Source organism: Solea senegalensis, linkage group LG7, assembly GCF_019176455.1.
Source record: "Solea senegalensis isolate Sse05_10M linkage group LG7, IFAPA_SoseM_1, whole genome shotgun sequence".
NCBI classification, from domain to species: Eukaryota; Metazoa; Chordata; class Actinopteri; order Pleuronectiformes; family Soleidae; genus Solea; species Solea senegalensis.
The window spans coordinates 3,339,993-3,357,311 of NC_058027.1; the positions used below are offsets into that span (position 1 = coordinate 3,339,993).

At 40.3% G+C, this 17,319-nt stretch overlaps 2 protein-coding genes across 2 annotated transcripts; both read right to left on the reverse strand.

The window, feature by feature from the left end:
- Positions 1–3,068: 3,068 nt before the first annotated feature.
- LOC122772602 (rootletin-like) lies at positions 3,069–8,668 on the reverse strand. Its single transcript, XM_044030784.1, has 10 exons — positions 8,359–8,668; positions 7,432–7,558; positions 7,203–7,348; positions 5,118–5,309; positions 4,868–5,031; positions 4,603–4,768; positions 3,799–3,905; positions 3,460–3,687; positions 3,208–3,298; positions 3,069–3,113 (listed from the first exon to the last, which is right to left on the reverse strand). The coding sequence occupies exons 1-10, from the start codon at positions 8,413–8,415 to the stop codon at positions 3,069–3,071; spliced, it is 1,323 nt and encodes a 440-aa protein (XP_043886719.1). The 5' UTR covers positions 8,416–8,668.
- Positions 8,669–12,046: 3,378 nt separating this feature from the next.
- On the reverse strand, positions 12,047–15,419 carry LOC122772363 (adaptin ear-binding coat-associated protein 2-like). The gene is made up of 5 exons (XM_044030363.1): positions 15,259–15,419; positions 14,907–15,015; positions 14,401–14,545; positions 14,216–14,300; positions 12,047–12,971 (listed from the first exon to the last, which is right to left on the reverse strand). The coding sequence occupies exons 1-5, from the start codon at positions 15,369–15,371 to the stop codon at positions 12,926–12,928; spliced, it is 498 nt and encodes a 165-aa protein (XP_043886298.1). The 5' UTR covers positions 15,372–15,419; the 3' UTR covers positions 12,047–12,925.
- Between the last annotated feature and the right edge of the window lie 1,900 nt (positions 15,420–17,319).

A 17,319-nucleotide genomic window follows, 5' to 3' on the forward strand; every position in this document is an offset into this window, starting at 1 on the left:
GATGCAGAGACACAGGAGTGTGTTTCTGTCCATCACTCAGGAGGACCGCTTGCTCTGGGGCCTCTGCTCTCGGTGGCTGTGCTCTGCACCATTAGGATGTAGGTTGCTATTTTCAGGATACTACCTGCTGAGGGATGTACTTGGCTCGCCGTCTTCACGGCCACTCAGCCCAAGTCCGTTAAATAAGGCGGCGGTGACCTGCTCTGCGGCTGAGTTACTGAGACGGGACCTCATTTCACAAACTGACCACTTTATTTTGGTTCAATGACGTCAATTAGAGTGCTTTTTTTTGTACTCAAGAATTTTTCATTTATCGCAATCACTAATCTGATTACACCGACTTGAAGACCTGATTTGATGGCATTATAAAGAATTCCATAACAGGACAGGGAGAGAAGCTGTCATCAGGTGTCCTAGTCTTTCTTTAACGATTGTTTTTAATCTTAATTTAGACACACAGTCAGGATGTCTTTGAGACATGAGAACAAGGAACAATTATAAAACACAATCAAAACAAAGAAAAAGATGAGGGAAAAACTGTTGTGTAAGAGATTTTTAAATAACTTTTTATAGAACAATTCTTTCTTCATCTTAACCCTTAGAGCACAGAGCATTTTCCATCACTATGTTTAAATATACAGTACAGAGGGTATAATAATTTGCTATATAGAGTATTTTATATCCTCTTTCTTCCACACAACCTGGACAATCTGATGACAAAAAAATTCACCAACTACATAAACACACCTGAGCAAAAAGGTACTAATAATGTTTAAAATTGGATTGAATTTGTGAAATTTGGAAATGTGTCACAGTTCAAAGTTCACTTTTTATCGTTTTTATGAACAAAAATAAAATAAAAATTGTCTATTTTGGGACTTCTGCACAATTATTGCTACTTTATATCACTACTAAAAATGTCATATAAAATGAATCCTAACTTTGACTCAACAACATATAAGATGAAAAAAACAGCTTTTTAAAGCCTGAATATGTGAAAATTTAAAAATCCAGCATTATATATTTATTTTAATATTACCCTGAATTATAGTCACTCATTATTTGACGTGTCAAAACACAGAGACACATACACAATTCCATGCCATCAGTTTACTTTGGCTCTCACTTTGCATGTTTCAAGGATAAACAACACTCTGAAATCGTACTTTTCTTCCCTTTACATACAATTGTAAGGGCAATGTCTAAGGTCAATTTATGTGGAGTTTTTTTTGTTCATGCAATTAAATTAAATTAAATTAAATTAAATTAAATTAAATTAAATTAAATGAGGACGTCTATGGTTGAATGCAGCGTCCTGAAATTCCTCACACTTTTTGGAAATATTGTGTGTATATTGAGTGAAAATCAAAGGAAACGGACGCCATGCTCTTCTGCCTTTGAACTACGGGTTGCTGTAGCAACAGCAGTAGTGGATCTCTATGTTTGATCTGTGTAAAGGTTGATGACATGAAGCAGCAGCATGAGCATGAGCACTTGGCATCATTCACACTGCATTATCTGCCGGATATACACACATTCTCGTTCATTAGAGTCGGTCAGCGAACGCAGACTGCGACCAGAGCTTTGTGATGTCATCTCTTAAACTCTTTCTATTGAAGGTAGGGCCGTAATGCACTCACCTGCCACTTTATTAGGTACACGGGAAGTGGCAGGAGTGACACTCACCGTGGGGCCTTCTGTGTTGCACGTTCAGAGACGGTCTGCGGCCATGTGGTTGGCGTCAGTGACGCTAGTTAACTGCTGCGCACTGGATATTTGCTCTTTTTCTGTAAACTCTAGAGATGGTGTGCGGGGGGGCGAAATCCCACTAAATCAGCACTTCCTGAAGTACTCAGACCAGCACATCTGACACCAACAACCACACCATGCTCAAAGTCTCTCAAATGACCTTTCTTCCCCATTCCGATGCTCAGTTTGAACGTCAGCAGGTCACCCGGACGATGTTGCTGCCATGTGACTAGGAGTACCTAATAAAGTGGCTGATAAGTGTAAATCCCAAAGGAGTCATGTTTGCAAATGATCCATAGTTTTGTCAAGGATTGTGTGTGTGTGTGTATCTTTATGAGGACCAACTTATAAAACATGTGGATAGTCCTCACTTCCTGTCACATTTTAAAGGGGACTATTTATGAGTTAAGACTTTGGAGTAGACTTAGGTTAAGGGTTAGGTATTTAGTTGACTTGGTTAAGGTTGGGCTAAGGGGCTATGGAATGTGTCCTTACTAAGATAGCTGTGCAAGTGTGTGTCTGTTTTGTGTGTGTTTAAGAAAGATGAGTCAGCATCTTTGGCCAATTGACTCACACAGCTCAGGGACACGCTGGTCTCTGTGGCCTTTGGGGTGAAAGGTCACATTCAGCCCAAAACAAACAAAACAAAAAAAGCTGCAAATGTTTAAATGGATGTTTTTAGGTGAAGACATGTTTTATTACATTGTCCTGATACATGTTTATTTACTGCTTATAAATGCTAAACTGAGAGTACCTACCATTGTTTTGTATACTGTGCAGTTCTTCTCTGTGGCCACTAACAGTGCTTTTGCCACACTAAGACATTCGAGCATTCGAGTCGAGCACAGAGCACAAACCAGGTGAATGAGAGTGTTTGTCCAGCAGAGGGCAGAGTTTCACTGTGAACCAGAACCGTCCTGGACAAACAGAGCTCTGGTCTCCATTTTAACCATCTGAGCAGCAGAGGGTGGTTTTGTTTTTCCACCATAATACGTCATATATCTCATATGTCGCCCACATGTGCTTACGCTTACACACTTTTCATATCACTAACATGTGTTTGGAGTCGTTTCCAAGCAGTTTGTGAAGTGATGTGGATGACATAAAGAGAGGGAGTGGAGGGAGTGGATGTTAAAAAAAGAATCCGATGATATACAGATAAAAGCGGATTTTTGTTTTCTCCTCAGCTCCCATCAAAAATGAGGATCTCTGGGACCTGCAGTCTTTTATTTTAAAGAAAAAAACACAACCGCATTAATCTCACATGTGAGCTAAATGTGTATATGTCACTATTAAATAGTAAAAAATACAAAGTGAACTCATATCGCTCGTATTGCAACCGTCTCATCGCTGCCGCTCTGCTCCTGCAGGGAAACCAGAGTAATTAAGCACACGTTCCACATTAAAGAGTAGGATTAAAGCGAGTGAGCGGGTTTCACGGCCTTTATGACCTCTCACCTCAAGCCTTCTCATCAGTGCTGCACTTTCTCTCTCCTGCTCTTCCATTTGGCCCTTTAGTCTCTCGCCCTCTCGCACTGAATCCGATAACCTGGTGGTTAAAAACGAGAAATCATTGTGTGTACCTCCAACTTCTAACAAGGTTCATCACGGTGACTGAACTGCGAGTTTTAGACCATGAAAGCACAAATCACCTGCCATTGTTCCAGGAGACAATAAAGACAATGAGTGGGACTTTTGACACTCACTAACCTGGCACTGAGCTCACTTCTCTCCGTGTCTGTCGTGGCCTGAAGTCTCATCATCTCCGTCACCCGCTCCCTCAGCTGCTGCTCCAGCTGAACCCTCAGAGCTTTCTCCCGCTCCAGAACCAGCGCCGCTCCTCCCTCGCGGCTGTGCAGCGCGGTGGACAGACTTGCACACGACACCTGAGCGGAGTGGGACACGCGAGACAGCTCGTTGCGCATTTCTGACAAGTCTCTGGAATTTAAAAAGAAAGGGAGGGAGGAGAGGGAGGAGAGGGAGGAGGAAAACGTTAAACAATGTAAATAAGCAGCTTTTCAAACAAACAATGTGTAGTTTACAAATGACCTCTCGGTGGCGCTCTTCAGTTCACAGATATGCCTCCTGAACCCGACCACCTGTCGCCATAGCATCAGCAAACGACTGTGCTCACTGCTGAAGTAACTGTGGAAAGACTGAGAGAAAGAATGGAGATAAAACAACATATAAACTACCTTAAATTCACTTTTTAAGATAAGATAAGTCCTTTATTTGTCCCGCAGTGGGGAAATTGACATTGTTACAGCAGCAAAGATAGTAAAGATAAAGATAATAAATAATAAACATGCATGACCAGAAAAATTTACAATATATAAAGATATTCACCTCTAAGACTATACAAAATATTTAAAATAGAATGTAGAATGTACATTATAGACAGTTTGCCGAATATACTCAGTACAGACTTGCATATATACAGTATAAATAACGTGTTGTTACGTATGTTTTGTCTAATGACGATATGTTACTCATTCTCACTGCATCCCGGAGTCTTTGAGCCGCACGGTGCAGGAACAGCAGCAGCTGTGAGCAGCACATGTCGGCAAATAGTCAGACGGTTGTTTACGGCACGCTTGATTTTCAATAGCGAACAATCACGTTCATTAAAATGATTCATTCAAAAGCCAAAATCAGTAGCGCACCACTATTTCACAGCCAGGTTTATTTTGAGCAGTAGAATCCACTTCTAAAGGTTGTCGCGGGCGCTTCTTGGCATTTTCGTGTCACTGACAACATTCATTTATATCTTTTTAAAGTCAGACGCTACAGTTTTTCATTTACAAAAATTTACAAAACAGCAAAACATGTCAAATGTAAACGTCCTCCTCTCACCTCTTCTTCTCGCCTCCAGTCAGACTCCTTCTGCTCCAGCTCCTCTCTGGCTTTTGTCCAGTCAGCGGTGAGCCTGCGGATGTCCTGGCTGAGAGCCTCGTTGGCCAGACCCGCCTGCTCCAACTGCTCCCTGAGCATCGCATTCACTGCAGACAAGCTGCTGCTCCTGAAAACCCACAAGAGACACACAGACATCTTAACTGTGGTCGACGGCGTCGGGGTCAAGCTGGGGGAGAAAACTGAAAAATGGATGTTGTTTTTTCACCTCTGTTGTTCTTCCTCCAGACGGATCAGAGCGTCCTCCAGGTTGCTGCTCGTCTCTTCCTGATGGCGACCGTTCGATGTTCCCGGCCTGTGTTTCTCCAGTTCAGACGACTTCTCCTGCAGCATCTGCTCCACATCCACACACTTCTTTTTGTACTGAAGCACCTGCAGAAGCAGCACAGACACACAGTATGTAGCTACATATGTGTACATATATATATATAGATATATAAAGTACAACAGAGTCCCACCTTGGCCTGCAGCTTCTGCACGAGCTGCGCCTGCCTCTGCTGACCCTCCTGGTACGCGGTGAGTTTCCGCTTGTAGGCGGCTTGCTCCTCTTCCAGCCGCCTACGGAGATCCACGTTCTGCTGAGCCAGGCTGCGAGACTCCGGCGAGTCCTGGTCCCCGTCTGCGGTGTCAAAGCGTAGCGACTGCTCCAGCTGTGGGTTTGAACAGAAATGAGAGGTGAGGGCGATGTTTGAGACGGAACGTTGGTTCCATCAGTTCAGGAGGTTTAAGGTTTAACTATGTGTAATTACACACAAAGATGCATTGTTTTCATTGCACCATTATTATTCTCGTGGTAATTAAACATTTCATTTATTTCCAGTGTCTATTTTCAGAATGAACGCCACACGGGCGTCTGTCTCTACCGTGGCCTTGACCTTTGACCACCAAGTCACCCTCTTGTGACATCTTGTATCACATAAATCAGACGTGCTGTGGAGGCATAAAAGCACCAGAGAGGAAACCTATTGTCAGGGAATTCAATTAGTAGTAAAAACAAGAAACTCTAACTACTATTAGGTGAAAAAGACTTGTTTCAAGCTGCATGATCTGCAAGTGCAGCAAGAAAATAGCACTTGTTAAGTTTCCTTTAAACATGAAAAACATCTTAAGTATCTTCAGCCTTAATAAGTAAAAAAATGGTGTGATTAGATAAATAAACTGAATTCAAGTCAATTGCATGAGTAGATATTTTCATTTATAGAGTTAATGAATTTATGGAGCATCTCAAAAATGGGTACATACTAAATTTGTAATAAGACTTTCTACAGTAGAGTTATATCAAGGGCCTGGTTTAAATCAGAGGCCTCATTTAGACCTGGCATTACCTTTTATTACCTTTTATAACCAGGAAAATCCCACTGAGGGAGTCCTGGCCAAGACAGGCAGCAGCAAATACTAAACAACTCAACACTCAATTACAAATTCACACGGTTCAAACACAAGCAAAAGACAAATAAAAAGATTATAAGAAACAAGTGCATGGTGTGGAGTCGGCCTCAAGAACTCTGTCTGGGATGCGTCTCCTGTGACTATACGTGATTCCATGTTTTATCCGTACTCTGTATGCAAATACACACACAGATGTGGCGTCTGTTCACGAGAACAAAAATCCTACTTTTAGCCAGTGTGACGACAGAGACGAGTCCATTTGTGCGACTGGTAGAGACATGAAAGAAGGGTTTAAAAGAGAGAAATCCTGTTAATTCAATGTACAAGTGTAAGAATGATGTGAAACTGCAGCGTCTCAGAGGAGGCAGCTGCTCATGTGTCCTGAGGATGGATTGACATTCGTGCGTGCTCAGGAATGTTGTGTTTCTGTCTGAAGTCGCATTCAGGCGCGTTCACATCTGCACTGTCAGCATGTGACGGGATTCAGAGCTGCAACTAACGATTATTCATCAGCGATTAATCTGTCCATTATTTTCTCGATGAATCGATGAATGGTTTGGTCCATAAAATATTAGAAGACCTTAAAATTTTTTAACTTTGATTAACTTTTGATGATTTCTTTGTTATCCAGAGCAAAGAAATGAAGAAAATATTCACATTTAAGAAGCTTAAACTATCAGAAATGTTGTTTAAATCATGAAAACGATTATCGATGATCAAAATAGTTCATTTAGTAATTGATTAATAATTGATTAATCGATTAATTGTTTCAGCTCTAGACGGGATCACTCCAGACAACCATTCAGAAGTCTAATCAGAGTCGTCTTTTGGCTTCAAACCCGCGTGTTTCCTTCTGTAATCTTCAACCCAGAAGGAAATGTGTTGCCCACCTATTCACCCACCCACCACTGCACCTCCTTCCTCTCCACTGAAGCCCCTGTTTACAGTTACCCAGGGTGACGGACGCCATGGCAACATGCTACTTCAACTCATTCCAGCCCCCGTCACCTGGGCGACGAGCAGAAGACTCAAGAAGACAAAGAAATGCCAAGAAAAATGGAAAGAGCCACAGCGGCTCCTGTCTGTGCGTAAACATGTGACACTTCCTGTGTCTGAGCCTCTGGGTGTTTGTCACCGCGCCGCCGTTGCCTTACCCTCTCACTGATGGCGCCGTACTTGATGGCGAGCTCGTCGCGGTCCGCTCTGCTGTGTGCCAGCAGATCCTCCAGCCTCGCCAGCTCCCCCTGCAGCACGCGGTTCTCCTCCTGCAGGGACATGACCGAGGACATGGCCGCCGTCGCTAAAGGGCAAACAAAGACAGATCATTTTTTTTTTAAATTCTTGATGATTTGATGGCGACGTTGAGGACTGAGGGCCACGCACAGCTCTCACTGAGGTTCTTTGTGACGATCTCTCGCACTCGTGCTGGCAGACATGTGGGGGGGGCGTCGGGTGAAGGGCCCCGGACCGTTAACCTCTTCTCCTCAGACAAAACGCTCTCCTCCAGCCTCTGTGTAGAGAACACAAACACACACACACACACACACACGTTTAGAGAGTGGAACATTTAACATGTCAAGTAGGAAAACCGTGAGAGACGAGAGGAAATATGAAGTTCAGAGTGCAGGAACTGAAAAGATTGGATGAAGTGCAACTGGATCTTAAACAGCAGTGACACAAAACTGAAAACACAACACTGTGCTCCAAAACTAAGACGCCAAATGACAAAATATACAATTAAATTGTGCATTAGATTAAAAACAACAACAACAACTCAGATTTAGTCGATTTTTTGTGGCGTAAGAAAATGTCTCCATGTGATTAATCCAGGATTTAATTCATCGTCAACTATTTCGACACTGGATTAAATGATCACACTTAAATGTGAATATTTTCTGGATTCTTTGCTCCATTTAACAACATAATAGACAAAACACGAGATCCTCATTTTCCAGGTTTGGTAAACAAAGATCAGCATTTTACAGACTAAACAAGTACTCAATTAATCGATAACTATTATTGAACTCACATGACCCAAAACATGCGACTAATATTACACAAAATAAAAGAATAGTTCCTGAATAAACATTTTTTTTTACAATTATCACAATAATATCAGAAGTCGCAAAGACTTTGGTCCAGATAATCGTGACAGGACACTTTCATTTCATCTCACGCGTTAAAAATGAAAACAAACACACACACACACACACGCGCAGAGGTAAGCACAACAATGTTTCACTCAGTGCACATTAATAAGCCATGGGACATGATGATGATGATGATGATGGAGGAGTGGGAGCACCTCACCTGAATCACCGACTCCAGTTTGTTGGAGTTGGGTCCAGAGTGTTCCGCAGCACTCATGGCCGTGGCAGGATTAAGGATTAACCCAGAATAAAGTCGTCATGGTTTAACAACGACTGAGGTTGAAAATAAAACAAAAACCACTGAAGTTTTCTGTCGTTTCAACCTGTTTGTTGTCGTTGTTCTGTCAAAGTTTGGTCACAGAGGAGCCGCAGCGACTGATCCTCCTCCTCCTGTCGCCTCCTCCAGAACAGACACAGGCACAGATTGAGGACAGCGGGATTAGTCGGTTTAAAGATATACACGCCTCCTCCTCCTCTTCCTCCTCCTCCTTCACTACACTCTCACTCACTCACTCACTGGCAGAGAAACCTGCAGCCACACACACACACACACACACACACACACACACACACATCACTGCTAAGCTAAAAATAAAACATTTAAATCTACCTTCACCTTAAACATCTAAGATGTTCATAACACAGGTGTATTAAGTTTGAGACCTCTGCATCAGACCGACCACTACCAAGTTAGCATGCTGCAACAGCTTTGTTGCCATGGCAGCCGCCGCCAACAACACCCTCCCCCCCACTAGTTTCATTATAAATCTGTAAAAATGCAAATGTATTTAAAACTAGTAAATTACACAGTGAAGTTTTGATTGTGCCTGTTTGTTGGTGCCAATGTCATCAGCTGCAGGACTTGAGCTGGTAATGGAGCATCAGTGGAGTAACATTTGGGTGGAATGAACCTTTAAAACTTACAGAGACTCTGGCTGTACAAGCCCCTCCCCCTCCCTGATCACCCCTCCCCCTTCCAAACACCTGTTTCTAACTGTCCACAATGACGAAAAACAGGGAAAGCAACATGTTTTAAAGTTGTCGTATTTCAAGAACGATTGGTGATACAGATTACATTTCTGGTTTGTGAGCGTCAGGAGGCTTTCAGGAGCTCCCACGTCCAAGTTTGTGAAAAACGGGTATAAATTGACAGAGAAATGACACTTTTAAAATCACCCTCGTCTCGACTCCATTAACATGGGAGTCAATGGGAGGTTTGAGCAGAAGTCTCTGCACTTTTAGGTGATTTTAAAAAAAACTGCAAGTCACATGAGAATGGAAACAACACACAGGGTTAGACGACAACCATGGCAACATTTTTATCTAAATGTCTGTGTAGGTTGGAAATTGTGGAGAGGAAAAGAGTTTGTTTAGAGATGTATGTGATTATAATGCGCAATACACAATACGCAATACGTAAAAAAAATCTGAAAACTTAACTGAACATAACTAAACTTAAGCTGCGATTGTTTAAAAATCGTAATAGGTATCAAAACTCTGATTTCGGTGAGAAAAGTTCCAAGTCTTGTGACGAGTTTAAAGTTTCAACCACGTCTCTACGTTAAAGTATGACCACACTGTGTGGCTCCAAAATGGACTGGGTTGTGATATTTTATGTGACCGTTTCCCATTTATGTGTAAGTGGAGCATGGAGTTTGCTTAATGTGTGGTTCAGACTCCAGGCAGCAAGAAAACCGACCAAATAAATCACAGCAAATCATACACCTTGAACTGAAGGTTATTGTTATTTTGTTTTTTCATATTTTCATTCATAAAGATAATGTGAGAGTATTCACACAGTGAAAATCCGACAACAACAATGTGTTTAAACACGTAAAAGTTCAACTATACCAACGTTAAATAGACAAATAAGTCTGCTCTCCACCAGCGTGGTGTTTGGATTGTCATAGTTACAGACAAGAGGATCATTGTGTCAATACCAGACACACACACACACACACACACACACTGTCAAATGGCATTCCCTAAAACCCTAAAACCAAGTCTTAACCCGTGAAATGCCCCTTAACTATGGCAAGTATCGGATTTAACATTTAATCAGTACACAGGAAAATGAGTTAGTTTTGATTATGCTTAGTTTTAGTTTAGTTTGATGAGGTTTATTCATTATTATTTATGTTGTTATGTTCATGTGATTTTTACCTTTCACACAGCCGTATCATGATGCACAGTTTGCACTTCACTAGTTTCTTGTAGATGGTTGTTCATCATCTGCCCTCATACACTTTTAAAACGGCATCTTGTGTTGGGTTTTTAATGACACACAATACATATTATGACCCTTTTTTGTGCATCTAGCACCTGGCAAATACTCCTAAAATACTAAAACTAAGCATTTACAAAAAAAATAAAAGCTATTATTAGCATTTTAAAAACAATTATAACCTTGATCTGCATGACTTAAAAGTGCTTTAGTTGTGTTTATTTGACCTGAAATGACAGTTTGGTAGATAGTTAGGTGAAGTAGATAAACCTCGAGTCACTCATCATCATCATCTGCTTCCTCCTCGGTTCTCGTTTGTTCCTCACACTAATAAAAGCTTCATGTGTCTTTTATTCACCAACATCCTCTTTTATCCAAACACAGTGAGACAGAACACGAGGACACGCCCAAGTTTTCAAAAAGTCTGTGTCAGGAGTTGGAGGAGGCGCGAGGAGCAGAAGCACGAGGAGAAGAAGAAGAAGGTGAACGTTAAACTGCAGCAGCAGCATTTCAAACATCATCATCATCATCACCTCATTATATCACAAGAGCAATAGCGAGTGTGAACAAACGCACCACAGACACACACACACACACACACACATATCCTCTCCGTGGTGCGTTCACGGTCCTGTAACACACTTCCTCTGTGTGATAATGATACTAACAACAAAACCTCACCTCGAGCCATCATCGGCGGAGCACGGGGACGAAACCCACGTCCACAGCAGTTGTTATTATTCCACAGCTACAATCATCAGCTGTTTCCAGTCTCGTCCACACAATCACAAGCCTCCTCCTCCTCCCGCTGCTCCTCCTGCTGCTGCATGTGCGTGTGCTTTTTCCGGGGAGGGACTTCCACTGACAGACAGACATCACTGCACACACTCGGTGTGGATTTAGTGTGGAAAAAAACCCTAAAAAACCCTGAAAACACTCTGGTCTCAGGTAATTTTACTCTTATATTATTGGGTAAACATCATATTAATTAAAAAACTAAAACAAATGGAAGAATTGCCTGATTAAAAATTAGTTGAAAAAGTATTTTAAAATCCTTTTCTAAAAATAAAATGATCTATATCTGAGTATACAGTCATATCACAAAGTTTTTATTTGTTTTTTTTTTTTACTTTATTTGTGATATTGGGGGAAATAAATCCAGAAAAATGTACATTTCACTGGGTTTGTCCTCTAAACCTGCTTAAGACTTGTCAAAAGTGGACTGGATTGTCCCCGAGAAGCTGTAGATTCTTTAAATTAAAACACTGTTTCTGGTTTTTGTGAAACGTTTGACTTATTTGTGGAAATGCAAAAAAAAAAGAAGGGGACATTTCACAGCTTTTTCTACATGTAGACTACAGCTGAAACAATTAATCAATTACTTAATTAATAATCGTCAACTATTTTGATAATCAATGAATCAGATTGAAGCTTTTTTCATGATTAAACCAAGATTTCTGATTGTTTCAGCTTCTTAAATGTGAATATTTCCTTTGCTTTTTTGCTGCATTTGACAAAGAAATTGTTCAAACTGAGTCATTTTGGTTTTTGGACAAATCGAGACATTCCAGAACATCATCAATTCCAGGTTTGGACCAAACGGTAACACAGAGGAAACAGCCACTGAAATATAGAGTTTATTTACAAGAAAACACGGGCTTGCATTTTTTATAAATTTTTAGATCTTTTTCTTTGTCAGAAAGGCACTTAATCAAATATTCGTAGCGAAATTAGGAAAACTCAATTTGGTAAAAGGCACATTTAAAAAAAAAAAGAGGAACATACAAGCAGAAGACACGAAGACGAAAACACAAAAAGACAAAGCATTTTCAAACTTGAAACATGAACGAGAAAAAATGGATGACGATGTGAAAATGGCGATCGCGACTTAATTCCCACGCTGTGATTAAAACGTTCTGTCTCTGTATTTTGTGACGTGGGCTTAAGAACTTTTTACTTTACATTGTAAAACTAACCAAAGGCAAACATAAGATCTAGATGGAGGAGTAACCAGAAAACAAACAAACATAGCTTCACAAAAACGTGGATACTTCACTACGGTGAACCACATGATAAAGAAAACTAAAACGCAGAAAGAGAACTCTGAGATGATGGAGGTGTAACGACGGAGAGGGACGTGATCACATGTTCGTGATTTAAGGCAATGAACGGACAGGCGCTGTTACCTGTGAGTGTGTTTTCCTTCAACCACCAGTAACGCTCACATTTGCAGAGAGCTATGAGATGAGTGGTGACCTGACAGATCTCACTGCATAGCAAAAGTGGGAAGAAACCCCCAAAAAAAATTATATATATGTACATTGCTGTGTTTGTTCCTTCAGAGTGTGTTGGTCAGCTGGCTATGTTTATCAAGTGCAGTGAGTGAGCCAGTCAAGTTCTTATACTAACAGTTCCTCTCTCTCTCTTTTAGCTTCTTTTCCGCCACAATGGTCCGGTCCACGGAATGTATGGAACCCAAGTGTGCGCACATTTTCCTCACAACTCAGCTAAACTGCACCCATCCTGGTTTCTCAGCATCTGTACTGGAGCTGTGGAGGACGACAATGACAGACGTAGTGAGGGAAGACTCAAGTCTAACAAAGTGTGCAACATTTAAAAAGGTTAAGTTAGGGAGTAAAATCCTCTTCACACTGGGATTGTAACCAATTTATCAATTAATGCATTGTCACAAAAATGAAAAATGTCGAAAAATGTCGATTCTCGTGAATCTGTGTTTGTTACATGTTCCTGTGCTCTGGAGGCGGAGCTTTGGAGGGAAGTCTGGACTTTTGAGCCTGCTTGGACAGTTTTTCCTGGATCTGCAACCCTACCTTTAAGCTGTTCGTGCATAACTTCAGTAAACAGACAAATGTCTGTTAGAGCCAAACGATTGTCAAATGAGTTCTCGTATTTCCACTTATCAGCTCCACTAGACTCTGTGTGTTTCTTAGTATAATGACGCTTGGATTTCATGTCACATTTCCTGTGCCGCACACAGGAAATGTTCTGTTTTATGTCACAGACAGACGGAGGAAAAACAGCCACATTACACTAGTATTTTAGAGCATGTGGCTCTTCTGCCCCTCTGCAGTGGCTCCCTTTAGCTTTGACGCTTAAATGAAGTAAAGTGTACATGAAGAATTTCACATTTACTTTAAATTTCATTACTTTTCCACAAACAGTGGAAGGACAGTCAACATAAATCCGTATCTTATTTTTTTGTCTCCACTTTATAAGAGGTTGGGTATAAACGAACATAGTTTTTGTACTTTGTAGTTGCTAAATTTCCTAAATGGAACAAAGTATCGTTTGTTTATATAGAGTATATATTATATCTGCATGAAAAAAAAAAACTCTTCACAAAATTATCTTAATTTTATGGGTCAAATAGGTTTCGTGGCTCCACAGGTTGCAGACCCTGGGTTCGATTATGACTGAAAACACAAACTAAGCTCATGGAAAGTTTCAGATGTGAATTCTACGGCTCAAAAAAAAACAAAAAAAAAACAGTTGTTCAGCAGTTTAACAGGATAAACACTTCCTGCCTCTCCTGCCCCTGTGCTGCTGCTATATACACACAAACACTCCTTCGGTCAGGGTCTGATAGTACTGCTTGACAGAGCCCAAATGATGGAACATAGCAAACAAATAATGTAACATCATTTCTGTTCAAGAAGACCAAACACAGGCAGAATAATATCATTGTCAATAACAAACAACAAATGATGCACAGCAGCTTTAATACAAACATGATAAGATGACAGATGAGATGGATTACTAAACAAAAACTTACTTGGAACCGGCAGATGTGAAGTCTCCCCACATGTCAGAACTAGGCAGGGCTGCAGGTGGATGGGAACCAAAGTCTAAGAGGGAGGCTGGTGTTTGGAGAAAGACAATGATGGAAAGCATTAATGATGTTTACCTCACACATTTGATCAGATATTTAAAAAACAACAACAACAACAGGGTGTTCACCAGTGTTACTGTGAACAGCTGGGACTGTCTGCTGTCCTCCAGGAGGCGGTATGACGCCTCCAGCCTTTGCTCCGGGTGGAGGTGGGAGAAGACCTCCACCCATCGGCCGTGGTTTGGCACCGACCGTTTCCTTCTTCTTGATGTTCTGTGGCCGACAGAAATCACAGGTGATTTCAAGTTAAATTTCATTATCGTTAACAGGGCTGCGATTATCTTCTCGATGAATTGTTTCATTCTTTGGGGACTAAAATTATTCTGTTTTAATGAGCAAACAAACCAGAATATTCACATTTATGCAGCTGAAAAACTATATATATATATATATATATATATATATATATGTACACATATATATATATCACTATATATATATACACACACACACATACATACATATATATATACACACACACATATATATAAAAAAAACACTCAAACCGAAGTCAATTATCAAAAAGGTTGGAAATGACTTCAACAATGGATAAATTGATGGCGATATCTCTCACCCCAATGTTGATCTTGATCGTCTGCCCCTCTTTGAAGCTCAGGTCCAGTTTGGGTGCCGCGCTCTCACAAGCTTCCATTTTTGCAAGCTCCCCTTCTTGCTTTACCCACCTTCACAGATAGAGTTTGAGAGCAGATTAGTATAACTGTATATTTTTCACATAGTTACACTTTAACATGGTATTAAGAATTAAACTGGATTGGTGATGTTGCTACTACAGTTTGAAAAAATCCCAGTCCCTACTGATTCCGTGACTTTTGGATAATTATGACTAAGATGACTTAGAATCTAGATGCTCACATAGCTTCAATGTTGCAGATAATACATTCACGGATAATAAAATGCAAACTTACTTAAAATGGTCTTGTAAAGCAACGTTGAAGTCGAATGAATCGCCACGATCGGCAAAACCCAGGCCAATAAAAGCATGACGACCTTCGATCAATCCAACGACACCAAAACACATGAGAACGGCTTTTTCATCACACAATAACGCATTAAACAAATGCAGTACATTACTGTAATACAAAATACTCAATACTTGATGCTAATAATCGATAGCAGGACATAGAGGCATATCTTTCTATATAGATCAGAACAAAACACTATTTTTAGGTGGTTTTACGTGTTATTGAATTGTACCTCTTTGTCTTGTTGCTGACTTACTTTGTCAACTTCAGTCTTAGATTTTTAAATAACAAATATTGTGTTATCTTATCTAAATTTCACAACAGATTCCACTGTTGGTATAGATACATTTTTTGAAACATAAATCATATTGCGTTCAGACACATCTGTACCTACTTTTCTGGCACTATCGGTAATACATTCTTAAACAAGTGCATGAATCAGTGCAGCTCAAAGTTAAACTGATGAATAGTGGCCTGTTTATTATTCCTCGTACATGCTGAATTGGTATTTAGCTTTGATTTATAACCTACACTTGGACATGAGTCAAAGTGACTTTGCTCTGTCTGTTTTTCTTGCCAGCTGTGAGCATTTTGGCAAGTCACATAGCAATTGCAATTTTTTCCCCCCTCTATTGTCATAAAAACAGAAAACTTTTCAGCAGAGGATTTTATTAACGTAATTACAAGCTTGTGGGGGAAACTATGTAGCATTTGCAGAGTCCTAAACCCCTTGAGTTCCACAAGACAAAAATGTCTCAGCCTGTCTGGTTTTATTCTGACCATATTATGCCATCATTCATGTCACTCCCTCCAATAAAGGTCAGTTTTGTTAACTTTGTAACCACGTAAATCATGTATTTCCCGTTTCATTAGTGGGGTTTCATATCACTGAAGTGAAGTCTGCTCCTCGTCTACAGTCTGGGACGCATGCGTGTATAATTTATTAAACAGCTAGTTAATGATAAAGCAGTGTAGTGACTTGTTGTCGGGGCTGAGATCATTGATTTTCATCATGACCCAAATTACATGTCTCATGTGACCTTTTTTTTCACCATCATATTCCACTACTGCACTGATTTCACTATACTGCTGTGTTTTATACTGAGCATGTTCAAATACTGAAGTTAATTCATATTCAACAACATACCAACGAGATTGGTTCTGTACAAGATCCTCCACACGTTACAATCCCTGGGATCATGGATTACAGTGAGGTTATTTAGTCACATTTAATGGGGACATCATTCATTTAAGCTTTAAAAATTAATGGACGTCTGTTACATCCAAGACATTGCCAAGTGAGTTCACACAATGCTGATTAAGCCTAGCAGCGTTTTTTGATTACCTTTTTGTTTATTCAATATTTAGTTGATATATTATTTTTTTATTGGAATAACTATAATTAACTGGTTACTGAGGTTAAGCAGTGTTTTGTTGTATTTTATCAAATGGAGAGGGAAAAAAAACAAGAGGCAATTGGCTAAATATATGGGCCCAAAAATTGGCATCACTTATTGGCCGTAAAAACCCATAACCAAAGCAGATTTCAAATTACACAATTACGCTTTAAATATGATACTATCATGCATTTGTGAATGTATTACATGTTACCCTAACAAATCATAAAGGTTTCTGATTCACGACTGACTCTCACAAACAACAGTTGAACTCATCACACTCGATTATTAATCAATAATATTTTTTTTTTTTTGATACTTTATTAATCCCCTTAGGGAAATTATTCTCTGCATTTTGACCACCCCAGAATTAGGAGCAGTGGGCTGCCACACTGAGTAGCAATGGGGGTTGGGTACCTTGCTCAGGGGTACCCCAGCCCTTTTGACCTGGTGGGGACTTGAACTGGCGACCTTCCGATTACAAGCCAAGTTCCCTTTCCACTTGGCCACAGGTTACCCAGTTCTCAAATTCTCTAAAAAAGTTCTCTAAAAACAAGTTCTTTAAAAACAAGTTCTCTAATTTTTCACCTCATATTTAAATAAGATC